The sequence below is a fragment of the Panthera uncia genome, chromosome A2, assembly GCF_023721935.1.
Source record: "Panthera uncia isolate 11264 chromosome A2, Puncia_PCG_1.0, whole genome shotgun sequence".
Taxonomy (NCBI): domain Eukaryota; kingdom Metazoa; phylum Chordata; class Mammalia; order Carnivora; family Felidae; genus Panthera; species Panthera uncia.
Genome location: NC_064816.1, coordinates 74,246,450 through 74,264,430, shown reverse-complemented (window position 1 = coordinate 74,264,430; position 17,981 = coordinate 74,246,450). Strand labels below are relative to the sequence as shown.

Sequence of the window (17,981 nt, the reverse complement as noted above, 5' to 3'; positions counted from 1 at the left end):
AACTCCAGCCGGGCCCTCCCCGGACCAGCCTGCGGCACCCCCGTCCTGCCTGCCGCGCGGGGCGGAGCAACCGCGCGCCGGGAGCCGCGGGCCGGGCCAGCCGGGCCGCCGGGGCCCAGAGCGCCGCGCTCGCAGCGGGTAGCGCCGCTAGTGCCGTCCGCGCTCTTTCGGCGGCCGCGGGGCCGCAGGCTGGTCCGGGGAGGCGGCGAGGGCGGCGCCCAGGCGCCCGCCGCCCGGCAGGCAGGATGAGCATCGAGATCCCCGCGGGACTGACGGAGCTGCTGCAAGGCTTCACGGTGGAGGTGCTGAGGCACCAGCCCGCGGACCTGCTGGAGTTCGCGCTGCAGCACTTCACGCGCCTGCAGCAGGAGAACGAGCGCAAAGGCGCCGCGCGCTTCGGCCATGAGGGCAGGACCTGGGGGGACACGGGCGCCGCCGCCGGGGGCGGTACCCCCAGCAAGGGGGTCAACTTCGCAGAGGAGCCCATGCACACCGACTCCGAGAACGGGGAGGAGGAGGAGGAGGAGGCCGCGGACGCCGGGGCGTTCAACGGTGAGGACCCGACCCCCTGCGCGCCCCCGCTAGCCCGCGCCGTTCCCCGACTCTGCTCTAGAATCCCGCAACTCTGCCCACCCGCCTCTCCCCGCGTTCTCCACCTAACCTACCTTCCATCTCGCCCACCCCCTCAGCATCCATTTCTGTCTCTCCCACTCGCCCACCTTCCTACTCTGCTTTCGTGTCGTGCCCTCCCCCTCGTCCCCTCCTCGGGAGGTGGGGAGCTGAAAGGTGACGGCTCTCTGCCCAGCTGCCCCCTCTCGTCCTGGGGTCTCTGGCACTGGACGGCCGGTGTGGGGTGGGCATCTGAAAGACAACTTTCACTGTGGTTGGAGAGATTTCGCTGTACGGATACCATTGTGCGTAGAGGAAACCGGCCCACTTGGCATCCTCTTGCAGCCCTTATATTTATTAATGGAGTGTCCAAAGAGAAAAGGCTCTTTTCATGTTCCCTGAAAGGAGCATGGAATTGGACTCACTGGGGCAGATCGAAATTTATGGTAATAACTTTGACATTCTTGGAAACGGAGTGATCTGTTGTTTCCCAATTTACCAATACCGCGTTGTGTTATTTTTGGACACACAACAAAGGATCCTGTTTAGCCGGCAACTCATGGGGTCTTTGGAATGAGGAACCGGGCTAATGGTTTACTTTTTATTTAAAACAAATATTCAATGATTTGGTGCCTTTTAAAAAAACAAAGTATGTGAAAAACACTGTAGGAAGTTCTGAAAGCTTGTTGGTTGTCTTTAGAATGAAAAGCCAGTGAGTAATTGTAAGGACTGTGCCAGACACAAGCTGGAAAGAATGAATGGGAAAGAAAAAGGAATTTTCTCAAATAGCTGCTCCTGACAAGTCCCACCCCTTCTGCTTACAACCCTCTTTTCCTAACACACACAGACACACACACACACACATTTACAGCCTCCTGTATTTACACCACATGCCTAAATCCCGTCTTTATGGCATCCCAAGCTGAAATACCGTGGTGTGGAAGTGTTTTCTCTTTGTGGTGTAAGACAGACATGCATTTCAGCATTGCACCAGTGTGTATTTATTTACACTGCTTGTGGTTTGTGTGTCTGCAGTGTATTCTGTAGAATGAAAACCTTTTAAAGTGTTATTTCCTGGAGTATGTTCCTAGGAAGGTGTTTCTTTCCTTTGCAAATTTGTCCAAATGTGTTATAAAATTAATGTATATTTAGCTTGCCTGAAACAATCACAGATACCCTGGAAATTTGTGTCCTATGAAGACAAGAAGAAAAATTGTTACCTTAACAATTTTAATTTTGGACTTTGTAGTATGGCTAGGGATAAGATGATCATAGTCTTTATTGTTCTTTTTGCATAAGAATTTAATCAAGTGCTTTTCTTGCTAGAAACAAGAGAAAGGTAAAAGAAAGCATATTTTAAATTGAGAAGAAGCCAATAATGGATGACACAGAAAGGGCAGAAGCATTTTCTTTTATTCTCCTGACACATGCATGCAAACACACATACATAACACATGCACACACAAAGGAAAAAAAAAAAAGACTCATTTCCCAGATTGGAGGAAACTAGGAATTAAGGAGGTGGTAAGAAAAAAACCTGCATATGTTTGAGATGATATATTAATATAACTAAAATATTTTCTAGTATGATACTTTTGAAATACTTTGCATTGATGATTCCATTTTCTCCTTATAACAGTGTATATGGTACACAAAACTGATTTTATTACCATTTTGTAATGAATAAGCCATTAACTTCTAAGCAGCAGGGATCATTTTATATGATTTTTTATGTTCTCCAAGCACCTTTATTGTAAAAATTAATCTGTGTGAGTTTTAATGAATGCTCGTTAACCGATTGCACTATTTATTTCCCACCCCTGCCCTCAAGGACTTTAAGATTACTTTTTGACTACAGCCAAATTCAATTTGATCATTATCTGATAAACACACACACGCATATGTGTATAACAAAAACTTTGGCAGTGGTACTTGCCTCTATTAGGTGCACTAGAATATATCTACTAGAATATCTTCTATTTTAATTAATTCTCCCTTATTATTACTATTTTTAAAGCATGTAAATTGTGTGAGATCTGCAGTTAAAAAAAATATATGTAGACTACCAGGGGTTGACAAACCTTTTTGTAAAGGGCTAGACGGTAAATATTTTAGATGCCCTGAGCAACACAATGTCTCCATTGAATATGTTTTCTTTCTTTCTTTCTTTCTTTCTTTCTTTCTTTCTTTCAACAACAATTTAAATACACATCTGCTCTGGTTGTTGGGGTTGTAGAAAATTGGCCACAGACCAAGGCCATAGTTTGCCTTCCCCTGGCTGGAGTGGGGGAAAAAGTCAAAATAGTACCATTGGGGGGAAGAAAAAACAACAGGAGTGAGCCTATCAGTTTAATGTTTAGTTCCAAAGAATTTCCAAAATATAAAACATCAGGTACCGGGCAATTCTCCTAGCATAGTAAAGAATAAGTACTAGCTGGCGAGTCTTAATTTACTGTGACCCAGCACAAGACCAACTGGGTCGCTCATTCTTAAATTTTAGTATACATCTCAAGGAAGTTTGATTCAGAAATGAATATTACCTGGCACTACTCTAGGAGAGCTTTTGAATAGGTTGGGATCTTTTTTTTTTTTTTTAAACAGACCATCTGGGTCATTCTTATATCCATAGTTCCCTGACCACACTGTGAGAAACACTGATCAACAGATAGCGATGGTAATAATGTCTTTGTCTTACTAACATTTACAGAAGTAGCTACCGCTTATTGGCATTTGCTGTGTGCCAGGCATTATCTGAATACTTTGATTCATTATCCCAGCTTTATGAGAAAGATGAGGCCGCCACTTGCCCAGTGTTTCACAGCTAATGTGTTGCAGAACCAGGGTTGAAACACTGGTGGACCTGGCTCCATCCTTCTCTTAACTCCCAGGTTAAAAGTTAAGAGGAGCTGGGGCCAATATCACGTGAACATCCCTTTTGTGTCAGATTCTACTTGAGACCCTTGATGTGTTTTATCTATAAGGCTCTGATAAATGAACGTGTCCAAGATTACACATGGAACTAGTTAAGTGGCAGAGCCTGGTTTCTTACTCAACATCTATCTGCCCCAAGACCATCAGAGAGTTCTTCCTAAATGAAATTTATACAATGGACTGACTCATGGATCAGGTTTTCCTGGTTATTTTTCCAGTAATGGTGATGAATTTGCATGGATTGGTTCATACCGACTCTCATGAATCCCTTTAGGACAAGTGATGATATTTATGAGAGGTTGGGCACATTTTTGACAGTGAGGTGGCTTCCCATTTGACTCAGGTAGGGATCGAACATATGACTTTGACCTCAGTGTGGTGGTTGAAACAAAGAAGTGAGTCAGAGTCTGGTAGCCTGGCCGTTGATAGCAGTAGGCCAAATGGTCAGATGGGTGAAGGTGGTCTTCTTTCCTGGGGATCTGAAGGATCCCTTTCTCTGCTGGTAGCTCTCCCATTCCCGTCCTGTTTTCTTAATTTTATTACTTGTGTTACTTTCATTTTGCTTTCAATTCTGGATAAAAGGGCAACCTTCAGGTGTTAGAATGATAATGGCATATGGCAATAACCCTTCCAGGGAAGTCTTAAGTCCTTAAAGAAGCTATGATGGAGACTGCCTCCCTCTTCCCCATGCTGCAGAAAGCACCTCAAGCATGACATGTTGCTTCTGAAAGGGTAGTATCCCCAGGCTTAGAATATATTAAAAGGGTTTACAGTAGGCCAAAGAGTTGGATCAGTACCAGCTTGGAGTAGAATCTATGATAATCAATGGTTTCACGTAGGCATCACTGTGAGGTCTTATGTTGCTCAATAATTTCTTCAGTGAAGTTGCTGAAATTATAAAATGAAGTAAATAAAATTCCAAATTATCCCTATAAATTGACAAGTGGTCAGAAGAAAATTAAATTACTTATGGGTACATGAAGATCAAGCTGGAAAAAAAATAAACTGTATACAAAATATAGAGGACTAATTTTCCATATTTTAGAAGAAAAATCTAGAGTTCAAAGTGGGTACACAAGCCAAAAATATAGAATATCTTATAAAGCAAGCATGTCAAGATATATAAATAGAAATTCACCATGTAAAAACTATGACTTAATCCTCTTAACTCTGGCCTATGTCAAATCTTTATTGGAGAATCGTATCTACCTATGATTTTTTTTTTACAATTTAAGGGGAATATGGGGAATTTATAAGAGATCCTTAACATAACAGAAAATATTGGAGCACGGAGTGGTGGGACGAGATTAAGAGAACAAATTTATACATACATGTATGGGCTTCCTAAGAACCTTCTGTGAAAGTGTTCTTCACCATGCTCATCCTGGGAGTAAAAAAAACCACTTCCACCTATTGACTTCTTGGCCTAATTGACAGTGGGAACATGTAGAGAGTAATCATAGGTTTAATGAATTGTTGCTTTGGCTGATGTATTAGGCTCACTTTTATCTCTGTGTCCTTATTTAGAGCTTGCTCTCTGTGGCCGCTAGAGATGATTATGAGACAAAGCAGCCAATTGTTAGTTCTTCATCAACCTCTTCAATACATTTAATTCGTTTGAAAATGTTCATGAAAGTCAGACAACACTTACTTTCTTTCACATCTGAAGCCCTGTGCTAAGCATACTGACATATAATCACAGTAGTAGTACTCACCTCATAAGGTTGTTAGAGGATAAATGGATTAATATTTATAAGGTCCCTCAGGACAGTGCACATAGCAAGCATTGTTTTCCATGTAAGACAAATGACCTCATTAACATGAAATCTTACAGGAGTGTAAACTTCTTGCAGAATAGCAATTTCATTGTATTTTGTGGAAATGAATCTAGTGTTTACACTTTTTAGAGAAATGAAGTAGGAAATGAGCTTACGTGGCAGTTCCACTTGGGATTTAATGTGAAGTTATGTTGCGCAGTAATAAAACCCACATCCTTTCAACTCATAATTTGTAGCTAAGAGCTCCAGACTTTTAAATTAATGAGACTTTATTGCCTTTGGCTATTAGAAATTTACATGGTAAGTTTTAAATTTATATGGTAGCTTTAAATCCTCCTGAAATGGAAATTACATCATTCATGACAATGGCTAAAATATTTATGCTATTATTTTAGTTATGAGCAGAAAACAATAATAGAGAAGATTTAAAATTAAAAAATATTTTGAGTTTAGATGGTGATTTTTAGAGTAGAACAGGTAAAACATTATTCATTTTAATAGTAGTAATAAGTGAATGCTTTGGGGATTGAAATTGGGAAATCAAAGTACTTGAAATAGTGTCTTTTCTCAAACTCTTACCCATCTGTTACTTTAGGCTCAGGGAAAAGGGAGGGTGGGAGGGAGAAAGAGCAGAGTAAAATCAGTTGGGATTTGTGTAAGGTTCTTTGACTAATTTGTACTTTGTCTGAAGAGAGCACAAAAGGAAAACACCGGAACAAAAATTGAAGAATACTTTAATTTGTCTCCATGTCTTAAAAATCCAACTGGTCAACCATTATTTAACATAAGAGAGTTCTAAGCTTTCCATTTGAGGTTGCACATAGGGATGTGCTGTGTCTTGGTAGGATGGAGTAAATATTTAATGGTTATTATTATTGAAATATAGTTCCGAATCCCTTGAAATATAGTTGTAAATCCCAGCCCTGTGGGTTCCAGTAAATTTCCAGCTGTCAAGATTTTGTTCCTGGCTGCCTCAAGAAAACCAAATGTGTTTCTTTTTCAACTGTGTAAATACTGACAAGAGACCTTTGAATTCCTCAGTGGGAGGCTTCTTTGTGATCCATTTAGAAAGTCATGTAATGGGAGTACTAGCAGTTAGAGAAGGCCTTTGGTAGAGAGGTTGGGGTTCAGTGAAGGAGATTGAGTGACTGACCACAGAGCCTGAGTGGTGTCCACAGTCATTTGATACCAGAAAGGGGCTGGGACCTGGGGTGACCTGTTAGGAGAAGGAACGTATGCAAATTGGAAGGTAGGATGCTGTACTCATTCTCTGATTTACTCACTGTAGAAATATCGATTGAGTGCCAACTCCTTCCTTTTTTTTTTTTTTTTTTTTTGTCTTAAAAAAGAAATGATTATTCTCTTAAGTTGACCATCTCTGGACTTCTGAAGAAACAATCCTTTTGTGGGGGCTCATGGGTGGCTCAGTCAGTTAAGCATCCTACTTTGGCTCAGGTCATCAAGTCACAGTTCAGGAGTTTGAGCCCCGCGTCAGGCTCTGCACTGACAGCGTAATAATTTCCTTAACCCCAGTTTGGTTGATTTTGGTCTTCTTTTTCATAGAACTATTCCTTATATTTTATGTGCTATTTATATTAACTTACATGTTATAAATTGTTTCTTCCATCAAGGTGATAGATAAGGTTTAAGAGGCCAGGCTAAAGAGAAGTATTTTTGTACTTTTGTCTTCAGAATTACCAAATTTTTTGTTCTTTGATTTTTTTTTTCACTACAGCGAAATTACTTTTAGACTTTATTTTTATGTCAATTGCTTAAGGATAGGCAATGGGAAATAAAAAAGAGTGCAGTGATTTTTCTCAGTTGGATGAGTTCTAATCACCATGTTCTTATAGTCCTTCCAGTCTTATCAATACCTTTTAGTTATGGTAGAGTTAGTCATAAAAACCCCACTATGATACTCACCACTGTCTTTATCTTATGGGAGCAAGTTTTGTGTTTCGGAAATTCAAAATGACTCAGACTGTTCCATTATGTAATTATTTTGTGGAAAGAATTTGAGCTAAATTTTTCAGGTCATGGCTTATATGAAAACAAAACAATCTAAAAAAAATCGGAACTGTAAACACAGTTGGTGTAACATTTATAAATGTTTCAGCAATAGGCATTGCCATGTGTAACTTAATATGTTTGGAAACTTAAAAAAAATCATTCCAGTTGCTGATGTTTAAAAATGGTTCTGCATTAAAAAAAAAAAAAAAGACAAAAGGTCAAAATATAAACACATGTTCCACATAAAAATGAAGCCAAGAAGATATACTGTATACAGTTATTCCCATATCTGTTTGGCTAGGGACTGACATTGTTTAACTTATATTAGCTGTTCCAAGACAAAATAGCTCATGGGAGTGATATTGAGGTTTTTTGTTTTTGTTTTTGTTTTTGTTTTTTGATAAAAAAGAAGGCAAAAGCTTCCATTTGTTTAGATACATTTCAGTTGAGACCAAAAAACATCTTTCCAAAAAGTTATGCTGAATTAAAAAGTGACTCAGCTGTTTCATTTCAGTTACTAAAGCTAATGTTTGTTAAATGATGCTCTTTTTATTTAATTATAATTGTTAACATTTTTGGCTGCTGAAGTGCCAGACAGCAAGACCATTTATCCATGTGCCATTTAGGCCTCTCCAAAGTAAGTGATGGAGTCAGGATTTGAACTTGACATTGTGAGTTCAGAGCCCATCTCCTTAACCATGGTACACCTAATTTTCAATAACTCTGATAGCAGGAATATGGTTGAAAAGAACCACATACCAAAAAATAAGCTATCTACTTTTAACTCTAGAAATATATAGTCTGGCCAAGTGTTGATCTGTCCCTTTTACAGTTGTTTTCTCTGTGTATCCCATTAAAATTAGCACTTCATATACTTTTACAAACTTGACAAAATATTTACTTTTAGAAATGAACACCTAATATACTGAGCTATTTAATTCTCGAAACTTTTTATTTATTTTTTTATTAATGTTTTTTATTCATTTTTGAGAGAGCAAGAGACAGAGTGCAAGCAGGGGAGGAGCAGAGAGAGAGGGGACACAGGATCTGAAGCAGGCTCCAGGCTTCGAGCTGTCAGCACAGAGCCCAATTGTGGGTCTCCAACCCAAGAACCGTGAGATCATGACCTGAGCCCAAGTTGGACACCCAACCGGCTAAGCCACCCAGGCGCCCCCTAATTCTTAAAACTTCTTTATTATATACCATCACTAGGAGAATGTATTTGAGTATGAACTCCCAACATATGCCTTTATAAATGCTATGCAGATACCAACATATTAACTTATTTTATACATGACAAATCACCCTACGATATAAACTTTGAAAGGGAGAAGTAAAAAGTAATTGTAAACAAGTCCTAATTTTTTTTCTTTAAGCTGAAGGATTGCCTTATGTTCTTCTTGGTGTGCGTGAACTATTTTGGAGACCAAAACTTAACTTGATATAGTCTGTTAATGTATAAGGTGGCTGTGATCAACTTTGCTTTCCTGATTTAAGCTCCTACATTATAAAGGACCTGTAGGTAGTAGGGGCTTGTGTGTGTGTGTGTGTGTTTGTGTGTGTGTATTTTAATAGACATTCATTAGATAAGTTAATTGTTTGACTCAACGGAAGTGTGGTAAAATAGCGAAGAAAATCCTATCTTATGAGAAGGAAATAAGATCCAGGCTTTTTTTTTTCTAACTTGTAGTCCTGTCTGCCTCTTGAAGTCCAACATAGATTGTAGAGTACTTGCATTCTTTGTGCAAATTTTGGGGATGTGACAAAGAGAAGCATTCTATTATAGGTCTTTAGTTCAGCATCACTAAATCATGGACGTGTCAGAACTAAAAGAAAATCAAAGTTTAAACAGTTTAAAGAAATGCAGTTGCAAAGAGTATCTCAGGAGGGAAATCTCTGGAGATGACAGTTGGTCAGGAGAGAGACTTTTCAATATCTCCTTTTTTGTAACTGAAAAAATGTTTATGATATACTTATATTACCTATTAAATAAATTTTAACTGTAAAAAGACATGAAAGAAAGGAAATTCTTTTGTTTCTATCCAGTAAGTAGTAAATAAAGCACAGCCTTTAAAAGCAAAACACCAGGGTGCCTAGGTGGCTGTCTGTCATTAAGCATCTGACTTTGGTTCAGGTCATGATCTCATGGTTTAGGAGTTCAAGCCCCGCTTCAGATAAAAAGAAAAAAAAAAAAAAAACGTGAGCCCTGCTTCAGGTGAAGCCCGCTTCTCTCTCTCTCTCTCTCTCTCTCTCTCTCTCTCTCTGCCCCTTGTGAGATTCTCTTTCTCTCTGCCCCTCGCTCACTTGCACCTCCACTCCCAAAATAAAGAAAAGAAAAACACCACCACAACCTTTAGAGGCATACGATACAGCACAAAACTGATATAGCCAAGTATTCTATGAGTTATTTTCTTGGTTCTTAGTGCCCAGTCCTCTTTCCTTAACTTTCTGCCAAATCCCACCCTTTCTCCAGAGGTTAACTTACATTTCACCCCACAAATAATCTTTGCAAGTGCAAGATTCTCTGGTTGACATTAATGCTATCGGAATGGCAGATGAATATGCCTTGCACCTCAGTAAGCTTTGCAGTTGTGAGCTGCCCTTGCCACAGGCAGGCGGGAAGATGTAGAAATATGCTCTCTCTCCCCAAAGCTTTCCTGCCCATAGTAGGTGCTCCAGTGTATCTTAAATTAACCTCACTTGAATAGTAAATGTCCATAAATGTGTACTTCTTATGTGATTGAAACTTTCTTAAGGCATGTAGACATTTAAAATCGTCTTCTTTTGGAGCACCTGGGTGGCTCTGTTGGTTGGTTAAACGTCCGACTTTAGCTCAGGTCATGATCTTGCGGTCCGTGAGTTCGAGCCCCGTGTCCGACTCTGTGCTGACAGCTTAGAGCCTGGAGCCTGTTTCGGATTCTTTGTCTCCTTCTCTCTGCACCTCCCCCACTCGCTCTCTCTCTCTCTCTCAAAAGTAAATAAACATTAAAAAAATATTTTTTTAAATAGCCTTCTTTATTTTTTTTTAAAGTTTATTTGGGGGAGGGGGGAGGGCAGAGAGAGAGGGAAAGAGGCTCCCAACTCAAGCAGGCCCAATGTAAGGCTCAAACTCAGTAACTGTGAGATCATGACCTGAGCCAAAACTAAGAGTTGGAGGCTTAACAGACTAAACCACTCAGACACCCCTAAGATAGTCTCCTAATAATCCTTTACGTTAATGCACTTTAAAAAGTTTTCATTTCATAGCCTGTCTTCCGCTATGAAGGTTTATACTTCATTTAAAGATGAGGCCATATTCTTTCAGGCTGATATTTGGTCACTCTGCAAAATGCAGAGAGCACAGGCATACAGGCTTTTCTTGCCGGTAAGGATTTCTAATAGCTTTCTAATTGAGGACACATTCTGACCCACCCAGACTTCTGTGTCACTGCTTCTGCTTACAGGAGCTCCATGCCAAATCCGAAACTAGTCTGTGGCCCTGAACCTGCTTTGTCCTTTTCTTATCTCTCCCCCCTTCCTCATCATTCCTCCTTCAAGCCTGAATCTTGCCTACCCCCAAAGCTCCTTTGCCCTCCAGCTTTTCCTCAGGCACCAGCACACCCATTCCCTTTCTTTGAGATTCAGATTGACGTGTCTGCCAGCCTGCTTACCAGCCACCTCCACTTACTTGTTCTTTAGGCGCCTCCAAATAATTTTGTCTTAAAATGTTTATTTTCTGCCTCAGTTATTGCCTGCACTACCTTGTCACTTTTCCCCCTCCACTAATGTAATAAACATGGTCAGGAGAGCCCCTTTTGCTTTGCCTCACATTTCTTTTCTTTTTTTTTAATGTTTATTTTTGAAAGAGAAACACAGAGACCGAGCACCAGTGGAGGAGGGGCAGAGAGAGAGGGAGACACAGAATCAGAAGCAGGCTCCAGGCTCTGAGCTGTCAGCACAGAGCCCGACTCAAGCAGGGCTCGAACCCACGAACTGCGAGATCATGGCTTGAGCCTGAGCTGTCAGATGCTTAACCAACTGAGCCACCCAGGCACCTCTCACATTTCTTAAATCCAGTAGTTTATGGAAAACAGATTGCTTTTAGTTGCTGAAAACTTAGTGACATGAAAAATCAGAAACAATGGAAATTAAACAAAAAACATGACTTACTTTGTCATGGAGTTTGGATTTGAATCCAGATGGCTGGCTCTGCCATTAATAACTTTTGGCACCTTGAGCAAGTTCCTTTGCCATCTGTGACTCAGTTTTCTCATCTATGGAATGGGAATAACGATAGTACTCACCAGAGAGGGTTGTTGTAAGAACCAAATGAGTTAACAGTGTTTGGCATACAGTAAAGTATTACATGCACGTTTGTTGGAGGGAGAGTGACAGAACAGGCGACATTTAGAAGTCAGTGAGAACAGGACAGTTTTAAAAATGAAGTTTGATTGGAAATGTGAGAAACTAAAGATCGCTTTCAAAGCAGTATAGTAATAGTACTTTTAGAAAAAAGTTATTAGTGAAAAATATAAAAGTAAAGGCTTTAGATCGTTTAGTGAAGTGTTTCAGACTTTAAAAACCCCATGCTCCTTTAAATCTCAAGCACTTTAATTCTATTTGACATGTAAGGTAAATAGTCCAATCTAAAAAAAAAAAAAAAGTAAAAAAAAGCAATGGCATAAAGCTTTGCTTTATTTTCACACCATCTCCTCCTTTGAGAACCCGTGTTTAACTGGTAGAATAAATAAATTTGTGTAAACTTCTCCCAAGTTTATAGTTTCATTTAAGTTTTCACAAGTCATTTTAAAACATCTTAGGAAAATGTAGGTAAAAGTATTGAAAATATCACTTGATTTAAATGAGGCAGATGCCTGTAGTAAAAATATGAATATGTGCCTAAAATATAAATTAATTGGGAAAAAATAGTTATATTACATTGACAGCTTGTTGCCATTTCCTCATGTCATAATATTTATGAAAGTAAGCTCACGGTGGGACAAATTTCTGCCTTCCTAAGTTTTCCATTAAAATGCGGTTTTATTCTGAAAACCCATAATTCTATACTTGCTCCATTGCACATTGCTAGCTTAATACATTTTTAGGAGAAAAAAAAAGACCGTCTTTTTGGATACGTGGCATTGTTCACAGGTCTTTGATTTCCTATTAGACTGTCACTAATGACAGTTTATCGATAAGGCAATATTAGGACTTTTGATTCATAATAAGTCCTTAAAATAATTTCCTTGTAATCCCTTAAAAAGAATCCCAAAGGCATTTCAGTGTTTGAATTCTAACAAAAACTCATTTGTAAAAAGGGGATTTTATGTAAAATATTTTAAGAGAATGTTTAGCATTAAAAGGGTATGAAGTTTCAGTTAATGAAAGATGAATGAGTTCTGGAGATCAGCTGTGCAGCAGTGATGATAAATACTGTACCGTATTGTATGCTTGAAGTTTGCTGAGAGTATAGATGTTAGGTTAAATTTTGACACACACGGTGGTAAATACGTAGAGGTGATTGAGAAGTTATTTAGCTTGATTGTGGTGATCTTCTCACAATGTATACATACATCAAAACATCAAGTTGTACACCTTAAATATATATACAGTTTTTGTAAGTCAGAGATAATAACGTTAAAAAAATAGAACATGAACTAATCTGGTTGCTCTGATAATGTCAGAACATATTTGAGAGATTTTTTTCTGCCAAAATTAAGTAGAGCGAACATTTTTTCCTTTTTTCAAATTGTGAGAGATTTCCAATGTACCGAAAAGAACAGAGACTAAGTAGGGAACACTCACCTAAGTCATCTTCTAGCTTCAATAAATTTTAACAATTATACACGTGAGGCTTTTTTTTTTCCTGAGGCTTTTTCTTTTAAGAAAACACGTGTGATAGAAGTCCCTTGTGTACTCCTTTCTTATCCCGTTTTCTTAACTATAGATCCCCATAGATCTCCACCACTGTGATAAATTTAGCATTTATATTTTCTATGCATGTTTTTGCACTGTTACTACATAGGCATTTATTCATAGCTTAGAAATAGTGCTATTTTGCATATTTTCAAAGTCTGTATAAATTGCGCCACTTATAAAAGTTTCATTTATGTAAATTATAATTTTCCACTGTATTTTTGAGAATAGTTTTTGAGATGATGTTATGTTGATTTGTGTAGCTTTAGTTTATTTTTAAAAAAAATTGTTTTTAACATTTATTTTTGAGAGACAAAGAGGCAGAGCATGAGCGGGGAAGGTGCAGAGAGAGAGGGACACACAGAATCCGCAACAGGCTCTGAGCTGTCAGCACAGAGCCCAACTCTGGGTTCCAACTCAAGAACGATGAGATCATGACCTGAGGCCAAGGTCAGATGCTTAACGACTGAGTCACCCAGGTGCCCCAAGTTCATTATTTTTTAAATTTTACTTTTACTTTTATTTTTTATTTATACTGCTATGTAGTATACCTTTGTGTAAATAGATGCTTTATCTAGTCTTTGATAAATAACTTTGGGTGTTTCTAATTTGTTGTCATTACAGTGCTGTAGTGAACATTGTGTGTGTATTATGTGTGTTATGCACATATACTAGAGTTTTTAAAGGTGGTTTTCAAAGTGTGTTCTGGGACCCCTTGAAGAATCATTCCCCTCCCAATTCTAGACCTTTTCAGGGAGTCTGTGGGGTGAAAACTATAATAATAATAGTGTTCTTTGCTTTTTACCCCCCCCCATTCTGTCGTAAGTGTATAGTAGAGTTTTTCAAAGGGTACATGATGTATGATATAAAACATCTGAAGGTAGAAGCTGATATGAGAACCTAATTGTCCTCTGTTAGATTTGCAAAAATGTAAAACAGAGTCATTCTTTTTACTGAATTTTGTTTTGTTTTGGAAAATAGTTATTTTCCATAAAAATACGTTATTTATAATAACATGTAATTGTTTTGTTGTTGGTAGTTTTAAATATTTTTTAAATTTATCAATTTTAATTTCTAATACAACAATTATCAGTGGATATAACCTATTAAAGCAAATAATTTTTAAGAGTGGAAAGAGGTTTTGAGACCAAAAGGTTTGAGGACTGCTGCTGTAGGTAGATACTTAAGTGTGGAAAGGCTGGTTGTACGGGGTGCACAGCTTTAACCACACCTCAGACTGTTGTGTTTACACCACTTTATTTTTCAGTAGAGGGGAAGAGTTCCTGGTCCTCCACATTCAAGGTAACATATGTTATCAGATTTGAACAAGCTTTGCCAGCAGGATGGATGTTAAAATCTCATTGTGAATTAAATTTGCTTTTTCCTGATTACTAGTAACACTGGGCATCTTTTTATTATGTTCATGGACTATGTTTGTAGTTTCTCTTCTGTGGAAAATTTTTTTATTCTGTGCTATTTTTCTCATCCTGCTAATTGTATTTTTCTTCCTGATTTATAGGAAGATTTCTTTCCTTCTTCCTTCTTTTCCTTCCATTTTTCCTCTTCCTCTTCTCCCTCCTCCTCCTCCCCATCCTCCTCCTCCTCCTCCTCCCCGTCCTCATCCTCCTCTTTCTCCTCATTCTGGTTACTAATCCTTTGTTGGGTAACATGCATTAGAAAAATCTCACAGTCTTGAGCCTGTCTTTTCATGTTGTTTATGGTAATTTTGGTTGAGCACTTTCTTGATTTTAAGCTTCTTAATTCCTAAATTTTAAGTTGAATTTCATACCTAAGGATTTAATACAGTGATAATTTATTTCTCTGTATGGTTTGGGATGGGAATTTCATTGCATTTTTTAAAATACACATCATAGGGGCACCTAGCTGGCTTGGTCAAAGCGACATGTGGCTCTTAATCTTGGGGTTGTGGGTTCAAGCCCCATATTGGGTGTAGACATTACCTAAAAATAAAATAAAATTTAAAAAAATGCATCATTTATTGACTTTTTTCCCCACTGATTTTTGAATATCAATTTTCTATATATGTGTGAATGGGGGCTCATGGGTGGCTCAGTAGGTTAAGCATCTGACTTCGGCTTAGGTCATGATCTCATGGGTCGTGAGTTCAAGTTCCACATCAGGTGAATTCGAGCTCCACTTTGGGTGAGCTTGAGCCCCGCATAGTGTGAGCATAAGCCCCGCATCTGGTGAACACCCTTGCTTTGGGTAAGCATGACCCCTGCTTCGGGTGAGCCCCACTTCTCTCCCTCTCCCTCTCCCTCCCCCTTCCCCTTGTGGGATTCTCTCTCTCTCTCTCTCTCTCTCTCTCTCTCTCTCTGCCCCTCACTCACTTGCACCCTCTCTCTCTCTCTTAAAAAAATAATAAATAAAAGAAACATATAAACGTGAATGTACTTAACATCTTTATTCTTTTCTGATGGTTTTTCTATTTGTTCATCAATATCTCTGAGTTAATATGACTTTCCATGGTCTTGATGTATGGTAAGTAACTCCCACCTTATCTTTCTTCAGAATTGTTTATTCATAGGTTTTTATTATTCCATATATCTTTTAGGCTTTTTAAATTTTGTGAAAAACTTCATTTGGGAGTTTTATTGGAATTGTACTTGATTTATAAAAAATTTTGGAGAGAAAAGACATTTTAATGATATTGAGTCTTACTCTACATGAACATGATACATCTCCATTTATCCAGTTTTCTCCAAAAAGGATTTTCCTATCTCTTCTTAGTTTTATTTCTAAGTAACTTATCACTTTTGTTCTTATAACTAGGATTTTTTGTCTAGTACATATTCTGTCATTACTGAAAATATATAAAAGGAACTGTAAAACTCAATAATGAGAAGCCCCTAATCAAACCGAGTTAAAAGACTTGGCCAGTTTAATAAAGAAGACATCGGGATGGCCAATAAGCACATAGGATGGTGCTTGGGATTTTTAGTTATTAAGGATATGAAAGTTAAAACCACAACACAACGCTGGGGCGCCTGCGTGGATAGGCATCCAACTCTTGGTTTCAGCTCAGGTCATGATCTTGCAGTTTGTGGGTTTGAGCTCCATGTTGGCTCTGTCCTGGCTGCACTGAGCCTGCTTGAGATTCTCTCTCCCTTTCTCTCTCCCTCTCCCTCTCTCTCTCTCTGCTCCTGCCCATGTGCTCACATTCGCACACACTCTCAAAATAAATAAACATTAAAAGCCACAATACACAGAAGAATGGCTACATTGGTAAAGATGTGGAGTAACTAGAAGAACTCTCTTATTTTGCCTGTGAGAATGTAAAATGGTACACCTAGGAAAAATGTGGGGTTTTATAAAGTTAAACATTTCCCACCTATAACCCAGCAATCCACACTAGGCATTTACTCAAGAGAAATAAACACATATGTTCACAAAAAGGATTGTATATAAATATTTATAGACACTATTCAGAATAACCCAAACTGGAAACAACCCAAATGCCCATCAACAAGAGAATGGGTAAACAAATTATGATGTATTTATACAGTGGAATACCATCAACAATAAAAAAAGAACAAACTATTGACCCTTTCAACAGCTAGAATGACTCTCAGGTTTTTAGGTTTTTTTGTTTTGTTGTGTGTGTTTTTGTTTTTTTGTTTTGTTTTGTTTTTAGAGAGACTGTGTGTGCAAGCAGGGGAGAGGGAGAGAGAGAATCTCAAGCAGGCTCCACCCATGCTTAGCGTGAGCCTACCACAGGGCTCCGTCTCACAACAGAGAGATCATGACCTGAGCCCAAATCAAGAGTCAGCCGCTAGGGGCGCCTGGGTGGCTCAGTCGGTTAAGCGTCCGATTTTAGCTTGGGTCATGATCTCACAGTTCGTGAGTTCGAGCCCCGTGTTGGGCTCTGTGCTGACAGCTCAGAGCCTGGAGCCTGTTTTGGATTCTGTGTTTCCCTCTCTCTCTGCTCCTCCCCCGCTCATGCTCTGTCTCTCTCTCTCCTTCAATAATAAATACAAAACATTAAAAAAATTTTAAAAAAAAGTCAGCCGCTTAACTGACTGAGCCACCCAGGCGCCCCCTGAACCTCACGTTTATATGAAACAGATGAAATTCAAAGCCAGGCAAAGCTAAACTGTGGTGATAGAAATTCTAATAGTAGCTCCCTATGGGGTAGTGAGGATTGACTGTGTAAAGGGGCTCATGGTGCCTGGAAATGTTTATCTTTTTTTTTTTTTTTTTTAAGATTTTACTTTTAAGTACTCTCTACACCCAGTGTGTGGCTCAAACTTACAGTTCCGAGTTAAAGAATTGCACATTATCGACTGAACCAGCTAGGCGAAATGTTTGTATCTTGATTGGAGTGTTGGGTGCATACATGTATACATTTGTCAAAATTCATCAAATTGTGCATTTCCCTGTATGTCAGTTTCATCTTGATTTTTTTTTAATTGGAAACATGGATGCTCTTGAAGTCGTTTTCCACATTTTAATTAAAAAGTGCCAGTGTTTTCTACACTGATTATCTTGTGAATTTTTTCATTATTTCTGTCGGACACTAACATCTGGGTTACGTTTTCATAATTATGAGGCATAAATGGGATTGCTTTTTGCTCCTTGTACATAAAGCTAAAGGTTAGTTAAGCTCTATTGTTTTTAAGTCTATTTTGTGTTTTCAGCCAATCCTGTATTTTAACTTACAGGTTTCACAATTTTTTTTTCAGTTTATTTTTTTATTTTTGAGAAACAGAGAGAGCAGAGGAGGGGCAGAGAAAGAGG

At 38.8% G+C, this 17,981-nt stretch overlaps 1 protein-coding gene across 2 annotated transcripts in view; it reads left to right on the top strand.

The window, feature by feature from the left end:
• Window positions 1-100: 100 nt before the first annotated feature.
• PRKAR2B (protein kinase cAMP-dependent type II regulatory subunit beta) overlaps window positions 101-17,981 on the top strand; it is a 100,960-nt gene continuing 83,079 nt past the window's right edge. The window contains exon 1 of one of the 2 annotated variants that reach the window (XM_049642784.1): window positions 101-552. In XM_049642784.1, the coding sequence (XP_049498741.1) occupies window positions 246-552 (307 nt within the window). In that variant the 5' untranslated portion in view covers window positions 101-245. The remainder of the gene's footprint in view (window positions 553-17,981) is intronic. The other variant, XM_049642783.1, reaches the window with a different exon arrangement.